We start from the raw sequence: 12,903 nt of genomic DNA, 5'->3' as shown, positions 1-12,903 counted from the left end.
TGCAGCCCTGTGGTGCTGCTGGTGGGATCAGGTTGGCGGGGTGGTCAGTAGACTTGTCCTTTTCTCCCCGGGCTGGCCTGGTGATGGGTGAGGCCGGGCCAGGCCTGCCTGCGGGGGGTGAGGGGTGGAGCTGACAGTGCCAGGACTGAGCAGTGAGTGGTTAATCATTTCCCCACCTGGGCCTTGAGCAGCCTTCTCACTTCCAAGCACCCCCTGGGCTCTCCCTGACTCCTCTCCCTGGACCATCAGGGCTGGCAGGGACCTCAGCGACCACCCACAGTGACCTTTATTATGAGGAAGGGGAGTCTGAGGCTTGCCCCAGCTGGGGTGGGGGCAGAGACTGGCCCAAGGTCATGGCCAGGCTTGAGCACCCTTCATTGTTCTCCCTGGCCCCAGGATTTGCAAACTCGGCTCCTTGAGCCCCAGAGTTACACTAAAGGCTTCTGGGGCAGCCTCGTGCCCTCTGCCTTCTTTAACCAGAGCAGCTGAGCCTTGGCCTGCCCTTTAAGGGGCTCCTATTTGTGAGTCAGTTTGGAAAACAGGTTCTACTGCTGAGTGGAGCACGTAGCAACCAGCGCACTTACACCCCTGCTACAGCTGCTGCAGAGGAGTGGAAGTGAGACTTCAGGGAGAGAAGCCTCTGGAGAGAGGGCGGAACAAGCTCTCCAAGGGGCAACAGGACACACTGGCTTTCAGGACTTTTAAATTTATTTATTTATTTATTTATTATTTTTTAAAATAATTATTTTATTTAACTTTATTTTTTTATTTATTTTAATTTGACCAGAGAGGGACAGAGTGAGAGAGAGAGAGAGAAGGAAAGTGGGAAAGCAAGCTGCCTGGTCTGACCACAGTCAGCCATGTGGGAGTCCAGCCTCCTTAACCACCACACCACCTGCCAGCCCCAGGACTTTTTAAGAGAAAAAAGAGGGCCTGAACTTCCAAAGGATGGCAGCTTGTGAAGTCAGGGGTGGGGGGATGGCCCCCGGTAAGGAGGCCCAGATAGAGGCAGGGAGAGGGGAAAAGGGTTATAGAGAGGGAGGGGTGCGGGGCAGCCACCCAGGGCTGTGGCATCAGCTGATGAGAGTGGCTGGGATTCCCCAGCTGTTGGAGACTGTGGGTTCCACCCAGGGCTTGAAGGTCAATGACATTTTGACCACTGGGTTTCCCCAAACCTCTGTCCTGGCGTGGGGAACCCCACAACTGCACAAGCCCTCCTAGGACCCTTGTCCCTTTGAATGTTCAGTTCTAGGGCTTCCAAGAAGGTGTGGCCCCACCATGTTTAGGGCCAGCCTTCCCAGGGCAGCGTTTTCTGGCCTTTGCTCTAGTGGAAGGGCATGAACTTTAGAGAGGCTGGCCTAGGCTGGAATCTTGGCTCCTCTTCTTAATTCGCTGTGTGTTCTTGAGACAGTCATCAACCTCCCTGAGCCTCAGTTTCCTTCTATGCAAAATGGGAATGACACTACTTGGCCCACGTGGCCTGTGAAACCCTGGAGGAGCGCCTGGCAGCGCAGCGAGCCTTCTGGGTTAGTGTTCTCGCTTCCTCCCTCATGCCTTTTCTGACGGACTTCTATTATTCACTGTATTCAATCAATGCCCGGCTCTGCTTATAGCCTGTATTTATTATTGGGGTTTCACAGCGGCACTGCTGAGGTCCCTGCTAGGGACTGACCTTTGCCCTTTCCCTTCTGTTCATTTCCTGGTCTTCATAGGCCAGTGACTCTTTGCTTGTTGGAGATAACATTTCTCCCCAGGTGGGGCGGTGGTGGTGAAGGGACTCAGTTTTGCCAGGCTGTTGGGTCAAAGGCCACTCAGAATTCCTGAGCAGCACTTTGGGTGAGCTGTGGGGTCTAGGTGTAAAGCTTGGAGACACCTGGGCCCCACCTCCTGCAGCTCTGCCCTGGAGACCCCTCAGGGCTGGGCCTGGCCAGGAGAGTGAGTCATTTCCGAGGAGACCAAGCTCTGACAGTTCACTCACCACATCGGGCCCCATCGGGGAGTAACAAACGCGACGCTTCACTGTGGGCTGTGGGAATCTGGTTGCTCAGGACCTAGGAATCCCCGAGGCTCCATCCCAGCCCAGCTGTGGGTGTGGTCACTTTCCCCCAGCTTGCACCCCAGCTTTGGGCCTCAGCGCTGGCAGGGCTGTTCCCATATGGATGGGGGCAGGGGTGCACCAGAGCTGGGGAGCTGCAGACATGGTCTTGGGACGTGCTGTAGCAGTTGCTGCTTCTGGGTCTGAATAAGGGGAGCGGGGGAGGTGGGCGTCGGAGCTTGGCACATCAGAGAACGGCAGTTCCTGCAAAGTGGGTGAGGAGTGGTCACCGCCATTACTGAACCCTGGGGTCAGGCGAAGGCCCAGGGGAATCTCGGTTCAGTTCTGTGGTCAAGCCCTGTCGGGGGACTTTGACTGGGGCACTTATCTATGTCCTCAGAAGTGGAATGGAAGTGTGACCGATGCTGGAGGAACTGAGATTTTCACCGAGAATTACCCTGCGGGCTCTAGAAGGTTCTCCAAAGGTGGCCCGTTTCCTGTGGGATGGTGGTCAGGTCCTCACCTTTTCCTAGGCAGGGAGCTGGACAGCTCGCCTCGGGGGGGTCTCAGGATTCACCCCCTCTTTCTGGTCTTCTGTATCAGGTGGAGGGGTTTTGATTCACAGGGAGGAGGAGGGCCCCCACTCCTGAGAGCTGGTATCCACTCGCAGGTCCTGCATCGGCCAGTTCCCACTGCATGCCCGGCACCGTGCTGGACACGGAAGAAAAGACCTGTCCTGTGGGTGTGTTCGCATTCCAGACAGTTTCTTCTTCTTCTTTCTTTTGAAGAATTATTTACTTATATTATTATTTTTTAATTTGACCAGAGAGAGAAAGGGAGAAAGCAAGCCACCAACCAGGTCCAGGACTCGAACCATGGTTGGCCATGTGGGAATCTAGCACCTTCAACCACCACGCCAGCTGCCGGGCCCCAGTTTCTTCTTTTTTGTTGCTAGAAGGTGCGTGTGCTTGCCAGAGAGGAGAGGAGAAAGCACCCACCATGGGACAGGGTCACGTTGTAATCCCTCCCCCACCTCCCCCTCCGTTTGGGATTTTGAGAGCACACATACATGTACCTGGCGTGTTTCTCCAGCTGCTGGCTCTGGGTACTCCAATCGCATAGTTAGCCGTGTGGGGTCCAGCTGCCTTAACCACCAGGCCATGGAGCTGGCACTAGAACAATCGCATGTCACTTTCTTTTCAAACTCTTAGACCCTCCCTACTTTTCATTTGATTATCTTTAAAAAAAACGGCACAACTTAAGATTTGTGTATTTATGTAAATATGCCTCAGTTCTACAAAGCATTCTTTGGGCCCCCATCTTTCTCTAGCTAACTGTTCCGTTTTATTTGCTTTTCTTAGTAAAATGTCTCAAAAGAGTTGTTGACAGTCACCGATTGTGCTTTCTTGGTTCTGTCCACCCCTCACCAGTCCAGCAGGCTCTGGCCTACCCACCCAGCTGCTCCTTCTGGGGACCCAGGCCCCTCTGTGCTCCCTGCTCATCCTGGCTTCCCGGTCCTCACAGTAGCACTGAAGAGGTCCCTGGTCCTTTGTCCACACCAACACCCCGTCCCGGCCTCCCCCTGGTCTCCATGGTCTCCGCAGTTGCAGTGTCTGAATCTCTGCTCTTCATTGTTTATTTTTCTCCTGAACAAGTCGCAGACAAAACTCTTCATTCCGCTCTGTCCCCAACAACCTCCTTCCACCCGGCCTCTCCGATCTCGCTAGTGTCAGTACTCGCAGTTGCTCAGGCCAGAAGTCAGGAAGTCGGCGAATTCTCCTGATTCTTCTTTCCCCCCAGCTCATCCCACCCCACCCACATCCAGTCCATCAGCAAACCCTGTTGGCTGTGTCTTCAAACATGTCCAAATTCCTCACGTGCCCACCCCCTGCCACCACCAGCAAGCGGCATGGCTGCCCCGGCCTTTGCAGGCATCCCAGTGGGTCCTCGTGTGTCCCTCCACCCCTTCCTCCTTCAGTTCTTTTTCCTTACTGCAGCCAGAGAGATTGAAAAATAAAGATTCTGGGGCCACGTGCATGCTCAAGTCCCAAGAGGAGAATGAAGAAGGGATTGCAGTGTGGCCATCTCCCTGGGGCGATTTCTCACTTCCTCAGTCTCTGTCTTCTTCCTCACACACCCTATGACAAAAGTGTCAAGAACAAAACAAAAACAAAAAAACCAAGGAAGAAATCCTATCACATCACACTCCCTGGGGCCTTTCCAGCACAACTGGAGCCAAACCGAAGTCCCTCCTCATAGCTAAGAAATTCCACAGGAGTAGCTGAGGAAGTTTCTCTGTGAGTGTCCTTGGAGAGATGTTATCTAAGGTGGAGGCCAGATGAGATAGAAGCCTGCCGAGGTCACCTGCTTCCTGGAAGCAGTGCCACACCCAGCTCCCCTGTTCCTAGTCTCTGGGGAAAGTGGGGGCGGCCCCAGAGGCCCACCCCAGACTCCAGGGCAAAGTCCAACCCAGCGGTTGTCACTTGGGTGGTTTTACCCCCCCAGAGACATTTGGCAATATTGAGAGACGTTTCTGATCGTCCCACTTGGGGATGATGCTCCTGCCATCTAGCAGTTCGGGGCCGGGGTGGTGCCCCTCATCCTGTGGTCTAGACAGTCCTACAGACAGAGTCAGCCAGACAAGAGGACAGCAGTACCGAGGCAGAGAACCCCTGGGTGGACTCAAAACCCGGGGGCTTTTGAAGAAACGCAATAGACATGAGGCAAAATTAATTTTGATACTGTGCCTCATTTAACGCAGTATATCCAAATAGGATCATTTCAGCATGTAATCAATATACACAATTCTTTTTTTGAAGGTTTATTAATTTATTCCTTCCATAAGAGAAATAGTCACGTGCCCCGACAGGGTTACCACGCCGTGACCTACCTCAATCTTAGGGCCCACACGTGAACTCTTGTCCTACTCAGGGTGGTCTTGGGTTGGGACTCAAACTCAAGACCTCTCCCATGTGGGCTCAGCTGTATTACAACAAAGCCACTGCCTGGCCCGACATAATTTTTTTTGAGAGATATTTTTGCAGTAGGGCTCGTGCACTCACCAGAGAGACAGAAAGTGAGAAGTCACCCCCTGGGGGGATGGCCATGCTGCAATCCCTGCTCCTCTGTTCTCCTTTTGGGGTTTTGGGCTCCCATCCACACACACCTGGTGTGAGTTTTAAGCCGCTGGGTCCGGCATTCAAATGGCGTTCTAACTGCAGTCAACTCTGTGGGAGTCCAGCCACGTAACCATTACGCCATGTGCTGGTTCGTTAATTGCCTGAGGGCATATGTGCTTGTCTGAGAGACAGAGAAATAGAGGGAAAGTGAAAGAAAGCATCTTCCAGTGGGGTGCGGTCATGTTGCCATCCCTTGTCCACCATTATCCCATCCTGTCAGAGTGTTGGGCACGCACACGTGCCTGGTGTGTTTTTTAAGCTGCCAGGGTTGAGATTTGAACCGTGGTCAACCGTGTGGGATCTGGCTCGCTTTAGCCACTAGCCCACGGCTGGCCATGGGTATGTACAGTCCCTAATGAGAGGTTTTACGTTCCGTTCTTCATGCGGGGCCTTTGAAATCCAGGACGTCTGTGTTCAGACCAGCAGCATTGCAGGTGCTCTACGGCCACGAAAGCTGGCTTGGGAAGGGACCTGGTCTCCCCTGTCTGCGCTCACCACCCCGTGTCCCCACAGCCTGACCCGCCAGTGGACCTTGGAGGACAAGGAAGAGCAGGAGCGCGAGCGCAGGCGTCGGCACCGCAACCTCAGCTCCACCACCGACGACGAGGCTCCCAGCCTGACCCAGAATGGAGACCGGCCGGCTGCTGAGAGGTGCTTGGGTCGGGGTGAGGGCCAGGAGTCGCATTCCCATCCCAGGTGACAGGATGGACTTAGCCGCCTCACAAGGGGCAGCCTGTTTGGCGTGCTGGGAGTTGAAGCACGGGGAATGAGGCTGAGGGGGTGAGGACGAGCTTGCGGTTCCCCACTTTCCCCGGACCTGTCAGGGCTCACCTCGTCATGCCGATGTCTGCAACCACCCATGAGCCAGTACCTCGCTGGACGTTTTACAGACATAGCTCATGCAGTCCTCGTCCCTGGTGTTGCTACCCAAGTGCACAGTGGGAGAAACTGGGTCAGGGTATTTGGGTGGCGATGCTCCCAAGTGCACGGTGGGAGAAACTGGGTCAGGGTATTTGGGTGAGTCGCGGCGATCACGTACCTAAGGGTACGTGATTTCCACGCTTTCCATGAAGTCAGGCAGCCTCCTTCTGGCCCTGATCCTGCACAATTCTTTTTTATTTTTTTATTTAAAAAATTTTGCCATAGGGCAGATGCGCTTGAGGAGGATAGGAGTGGGAGAGAGAAAGCGAGAAGCAGCCCCCAGGGGATGGCCACACCACAATTCCCTCTCCTCATTTCCCCCTTCTTGGGATCTTGGGCATGCACACACATGCCTGGTGTGCTTCCCAAGCCGCTGGGTCCAGGACTCGAACCACACAGTCAGCCACTGGGATCCAGCCACCCCAACCACCACACCACCAGCTGGCCCCATAATTCTTTTCTTTTTTCTTTCAGTTTTTGCTATAGGGCATGTGTGCTCACTGGAGAGAGACAGAGAGCGAGAAAGTCAGAAATTACCCCGTGGTCGGGGATGCTACACTTCTCCATTCTCTCAGGATTTGGGGCGTGCGCGCACACACACCTGGTGTGTTTTTCAGGTTGTCAGGTCCAGCACAAACGGCAGAGCTGGCCAGTGGAATCCAGCTGCCTTAATCACCATGCCGCATATCTGATCCCATTATTCTTTAAAAATATATATATATTTATTTAATTTTATTAATTGTTATTATTTTAATTTGCTACAGGGCACATGTGCTTACCAGAGAGAGACAGAGAGTGTGAGTGAGAGAGCAGCGTCCTCCACAGGGCTTGGTTCTGACCCCTCCCATGGGCCTTCTGGCCTGTCAGATCTTGGGCACTTGCCCATGCCCCTAGGCTAGGGCAATAGCAGGCCAGCCGAGCCTGCTGTTTGAATGGTAGTCGCCATGTAGGATCCAGCCTATCTTGAGTGGCGTGGTACCACTGTGTCCCAGGGCTGGACCCGTAATTTGCTTCTGAGGGGAGGAACAGAGGGCTGGACTTGCCATCTAGATTTTGGGGTCCTGAGGGACAGCAAGAGACAGGCCTGACACTTACTGAATCCCGCCCATGTGCCATGCTGTGCTGGGCACCCTCATGGGATGAGTGTCCTTTGACTTTTGAGCAAGTCCGGTCTGCAGATTGGGAAACAGAGCCTCAGGCAGTAAGTCAACTTGCCCGAGATCCCAGAGAGAGGGTGAGGAAGGAGGCCAAGCGCTACGGGCTGTGGACAAACACTCGCTGTTGCTCTCGTTCTCTCGTCTCCCGGAGAAGAGAGAACAGACTATGTGCCCTGGGGCTGCACCCAGTCCCAGCTGCAGCACATGACGGTGGGAGTGTGGGAAGGTGCATATGAAGCCTCGGGGTCTCCCGGCTCCCCCATAAGCGATGTGACCTTTGACAAGCCCCTGGAAACCTCTAGTCTCGATCTACGTGCTAAGGAACAGGGCCTGCATTGATCCGTCTTGACCCCCAGTGGCCCACACAAGTCCTGGCCCGTATAGAGCAGTGTTTGCTGGGACCAGCAGTTAGCGTAATGGCGATGTCGCTGGATTCCCACGTAGTCGACCATGGTTCACATCCTGGACCCGGTGGCTTAAAACTCATGCCGGGCGCGTGTGCGTGCGTGCCCAAGATCCTGAGAGGAGAATGGAGAAGGGTTGCAGCATGACCATCCCCCCTGGGGGGTGATTTCTCGCTTTCTGTCTCTCTGTCTCTCTCTGTCTGGCGAGCGCACGTGCCCTATAGTGAAAAACCTCTAAAAAAAAAAAAAAAAAAAAGCAGTGTTTGCTGATTTGCTTGAGCACGGGAGGGGCGGTCCTCACAGGGCTTATGAATGTTAGAAGCACGTAAGGCTTTGCACATGCGAAGCGTGTTTTGTTTATATGCTGGGAAGCCCAGGGCATAGAGTGGATGAAAGCGCAGGTGGGGAGGTGGGGCTGGCTTCCTCACTAGTCCATTAGCCGTGTACACCCACCTTCTCCCACCACGGCCACCCTCTCATCCCTCCTCCCGCCCCCTCTCCCATCTCCGACTCAGGCTGCCGAGTGTGGAGGAAGCAGAGGTGCCCAAGACGCCATCCTCAGCCACCAAAGATGAGGACGAGGACTTCCAGGCCATGCTCCGGTCACGGCAGGAACGGAGGCAGAGGCGGCGGGTGGAAGAGGCTGCTCCGGCCCCCGTCAGGGAGAGGCTGGAGGCAGAGGAGGGAAGGGACAGCTCGGGCCCTGAGCAGGCCACACAGCAGCCCCTGGTGCCCAAGAAGGATCTGGGGCCCACCCCTCGTCGGAGGCTGAGCCGGGAGCAGCGAGGCCCGTGGGTCCAGGAGGAGGAGAAAGTGGCCAGCAAGGAGCCAGGAGCGGGGAAGAAAGGGGTTCTAGGGAAGACGTCAGCCTCGGAGAAATCTGTGCCAGAGAAGATGGCCACACCTGAGAGGAGACTGAGCTCAGAGAAGGCCTCTGTCTCTGAGAAGGCGCGGGCCGCAGAGAAGACAGCCCAGGCCGAGAAGACAGCAGTGTCAGACAAGGGAGACGGCTCAGAGCGGTCGGTTCCAGCAAAACCAGACGTCCCTGAGAAGTCACCAGCACCTGAGACGACCACTGTGTCAGAGAAGTCGGCTCTAGGAAAAGCAAGTGTCTCAGAGAAGATGCCAGCCCCAGCGAGACCCGCGGGCTCGGAGAGGAGGCTGGTGTCTGAGAAGGCATCCCTGTTTGAGAAGTCGCTGGGCTCAGAGAAAGCCCCAGCCGCAGATGCAAAGCTGGTCCCAAAGAAGGCAGCAGGCCCAGGGCAGCCCTGGGCCCAGGAACAGCTGTCCTCGAGAGGTAGCCAGGCTGCCACCAAGGAGCAGAGAGGAAAGGCCCTCCTTGAAAAGAGCCCACCATCCCCGGCAGAGCGGGGGCCCTCGGACCCTCCGGCTGCCGCCTGTGACACTCCAGGTGGGCCGTGGTCCTGTCCTTTCCCCACTCAGTCCTGCCCAGGTGACCTCTGGCTCCTTCATGCCTCCTGTCCCCTCCCCTTCAGGCAGGCCTTAGCAGTCCCTCCTCTCTGCCTGCTTCTGGCCGTCAGAATAGGGACACCACCCTGACAGAGGGGGGCCATGGCTGCGTAAGGGGCCACTAGCTGGCAGCGGGGAGCCCCTGGTACCCTGACTTCATCCTCAGCCAGGACCCTGCAGACTCTCGGGAAGCCTCAGGTCCTTCCAGAGCTCCTCTAGAAAGCTTTGCCTTCAGTCCAGGGGACCATGCCCACCAGCCACTCCATGGCAGATGGGGGAGGCAGGAGAGGAAAGCACAGGACAGTCTCACACTCTGTGTCTTCCTGCAGCACCTGGGGTGAACCGGGCCACATCCCCAGGGCAGCCTGGGCTAGGGCCTACCTGGGCCTGGGTAGGACCCTAGACCTCTTGTACGACACCCCCCTCCCGGTCCAGGTGAAAATTCCCGGCAGCAAGGACGAGGAGGACATGCTTTCGCCCACCCAGAGCACCTACAGCAGCTCCCTCAAACGCTCCAGCCCCCGGACCATCTCCTTCCGGGTGAGAGTCCGAGCACCCTTATCCTGGTCCACTGGAGGGCAGACCCAGGAAGCCAGCGTCAGCAATGTCCTAGGAGCCTTGGTTTAGACGGCAGGAAGAGCCTCTGGATGAGAGCTTGGGGATTCCCAGAGGAGGCCCCAAACAGACAAGGCTGTTAAGCAGAGGGCAGGCTAATGGCCTAGGAGATGGTGAAATAAGCATGGGCAGCACCCCCTAGTGGGGAAGGCCAGAGCTGCAGGAGGAGGGCACATGGGGACGCTGTACCGCTGTACCGCAGGAGCCCACACCTGCCCTCCCAGTCCTCCCTGGGAGGTGTGCCCTGGAGGGTAGGGCCTGACAGTGGGCTGTCCTCCTGCACTCTGCCCTGCCCCTGCCACAAGGTGCCAAGGCTGTGGATGGGAGTCTCGTGTCGCCTGCCCCAGCACTTTTCTTAGTGCCTGTGCTCACTGCTCACTAAGTCGTTCCCTGACTGATTACACGTCATGTGTAATGTGTACCAGGCCCACAAGGTGGGAAAGAGGCTTGCGGGCAGTGGGGAGGCGAGAAACAGGTGTTTACAGGTGCCCCGGGAAGGAGGCCCGAGGAAGGGCATCAACCCAGCCTGGCAGGTAGGGACAGGCGTTTCCTAGATAAGACCAGGGCCAGGTGGGAAGGAGGCTGTGACGGTGCCCCACACGGCTTGCGGGCAGTGGGGAGGCGAGAAACAGGTGTTTACAGGTGCCCCGGGAAGGAGGCCCGAGGAAGGGCATCAACCCAGCCTGGCAGGTAGGGACAGGCGTTTCCTAGATAAGACCAGGGCCAGTAATGAAGGCTTGGCCGCATATTTCTTTTTGCCTTTTTCTTTTTGCTATAGGGAGTGTGGGGAGAGAGACAGAGATGTGGGGGGTGGGGAGAAGGTGTGAGAAATCACCCCCCAAGGGGGAAGGCCAGGCCACAATCCCTTCTCCATCTCGTCTCGGGATTTTAGGGATGCACATGCACCCGGAGTGTTTTCCAGACGCCCAGGTCTGAGGCAGGCCACACTGTTGGCCTCGTGGGGTCCGGCCGCCCTACCCACTGCACCACTGGCTGGCCCCGGCCACGCAGTCTGGTCAGGAGTTGAGCAGTGGAGGGGCAGGAGGTCCCAAGGAGGGGAAGGGTCCTAAGAGCTCGGCCCCTCCCTTGAGGGTGAGCACGTCTCCCTGGGGTCCCGCTGACCAACGCTTTGCCTTCTCTCTCCAGATGAGCCCCAGGAAGGACAACTCCGAAACCACCTTGACCCGTAGGTGCGAGGCCTGGTGACCTCAGCTGTCTCCTGTCGGGTCACGTCTGGCCTGTGTCTTCTGCCTGCCCTCTTCATGGCGTCCTGTGCCACAGGGCACATGGGGTGGGCAGGCGCAGTCCTTGCCCAGGGCCCCAGATCTGGGAGGGCGACGGGTTAGCAGGAGGGACAAGGCTGGGTGACATGGAATAGGGAGGGAGGGATCAGGGAGAGCTGGGAGGAGGCAGGGATGGGAAGAAGGGGAGGGCTTCCCAGGGGAGACCATGAACAGACCTCTGCTTCAGCAGGTCTGGGGTGGGCCTGGAATCTGCATTTTACGGGTACCCCACCACTCTCCAGAATGTTGGCACTGAGGAAAAACAGAAATCAGATCTGAACAGCAGTTGGGCGTATGCCTGAGGAAGTGCACCCACTCATGCCGGTTCATCTGCTCTTAAGTGTTACTGAGGCCTGGGGGGCGGTTAGGGATAGAGGATGAGGAGGATGGAGGATGATGAGGGAGGATGGAGGATGAGGAAGGTGGAAGATGAGGATGAAGGAAGAGGAGGGTGGAGAACGAGGAGGGAGGATAGAGGACAAGGGTGAAGGACGAGGAGAATGGAGGATGGGGAGGGTGGAGGACGAGGAGGGAGGGTGGAGGACAAAGATGGATCGGACAGCCACTGCCTTGAGCAGTCTGCATGAGCCATTAAGCGAGACCCCGGGAGAGGTGCAGGGAGAGGCAGCTGACCCCCGGCTCTGCTCAGTAGTGGCAGCCGCAGCTCAGCCTGCCAGAGCTGGGAAGGTAACGACCTTCATTGGGGCTTGAACTAGTGGGAGAGCTCCAGGTGGTTCACTGGGAGAATGGCATTTACAGAAGTCATTTCTTTATAAGTTCGTTTTTTCCATGAGGTAGAGACAGGCACCCCCACAAAGGTCTGTGCACTGTGATCCACCCCCAGCCAGGCTGTTCAGGAGGTCCTGGGATGTGAACCCTGGACCTTTCCTGTGGGGCCCAGTTATGTTAGCACTGTTCCACAGCCTAGTCCCGGAAATGGCTTTTTTTTTTTTTTTTTTTTTATTTTTGCGGTATAAATGAAAAACAACAAAAGGACAAATAAAAAACGCCCTGGGGGGGGGGGGGCTGGCCATGCAATTCTTTCTCCACTTTTCTCTTGGGATTTTGGGCATGCATGCACAATACCCAGCGTGAGTTTCCAGCCACCAGGTCTGGAATGTGAACTATGGTCAGCCCTGTGGGAATCCAGTGCCCCAACCCCCCTCACCTGCTGGCCCCCAGGAATGATATTGTCAGAGGGAACAGCATGTCAAAGGCCTGGTGAAAATATGGGGTGACAGGAGGCTGGTACGTGGCAGAGGGTAGGGGTGCAGCGCTGGCATCAGGAGGAGGGACGACCTGGTCACCAGAGCTTTGTTGGCTGTGCCAGGAGTTTGGTCCCTGTCCTGTGGCCCGCGGGGCCTGAGCTGGAGGACAGGACTGGGTTTATTGGTGGTAGGAGCAGCCCTGTGGCAGTGGAGAGCGCAGGTGGCCGGACAGGTGGCCGGCAGGGTGGGAGGTGAGTGCAGGTGTGGCGAGGAGAAAGGGGCAGATTCTGGAGGCGTTGAGGTGCAGGGGACAGGATGACCTGGGAAGGAGTAGAAGGTGCTTCATCCTGGGGGCGTCCTATGGCATATTTCCTGGGAGTGGGGGAAATCCTGGAGTCCATTCTCTTCCTCGAGTCGGTGCAGTCTGCTCTGTAAGGGAGGCCGTGCCCTCCACGCAGATGGTGGGGTGTGCTGGGGCCGGGGCTCAGCTGGCCTGCCGCCCTGCCTTTCCGTCCTGCAGTGCCAGCGTGAGGCTCCCAGTCAAGCTAGGAGAGAAGCTGGAGCGATACCACACGGCCATCCAGGTGAGGGGCCCTTCTAGAGCGGCGGGCGGCCTGCTGCCTGCACGGCG

The 12,903-nt window shown here is 56.6% G+C and overlaps 1 protein-coding gene across 1 annotated transcript in view; it reads left to right on the top strand.

The window, feature by feature from the left end:
* Positions 1-12,903, top strand: part of LAD1 (ladinin 1) — a 17,792-nt gene that overhangs the window by 2,572 nt on the left and 2,317 nt on the right. The window contains exons 2-6 of the mRNA XM_006155472.3: positions 5,728-5,865; positions 8,212-9,107; positions 9,570-9,706; positions 10,928-10,971; positions 12,793-12,856. Coding sequence (XP_006155534.1) covers positions 5,728-5,865; positions 8,212-9,107; positions 9,570-9,706; positions 10,928-10,971; positions 12,793-12,856 — 1,279 coding nt within the window. The remainder of the gene's footprint in view (positions 1-5,727; positions 5,866-8,211; positions 9,108-9,569; positions 9,707-10,927; positions 10,972-12,792; positions 12,857-12,903) is intronic.

Source organism: Tupaia chinensis, unplaced genomic scaffold, assembly GCF_000334495.1.
Source record: "Tupaia chinensis unplaced genomic scaffold, TupChi_1.0 Scaffold000453_2, whole genome shotgun sequence".
NCBI lineage: Eukaryota > Metazoa > Chordata > Mammalia > Scandentia > Tupaiidae > Tupaia > Tupaia belangeri.
This window is presented reverse-complemented; position numbering and strand designations above follow the sequence as displayed.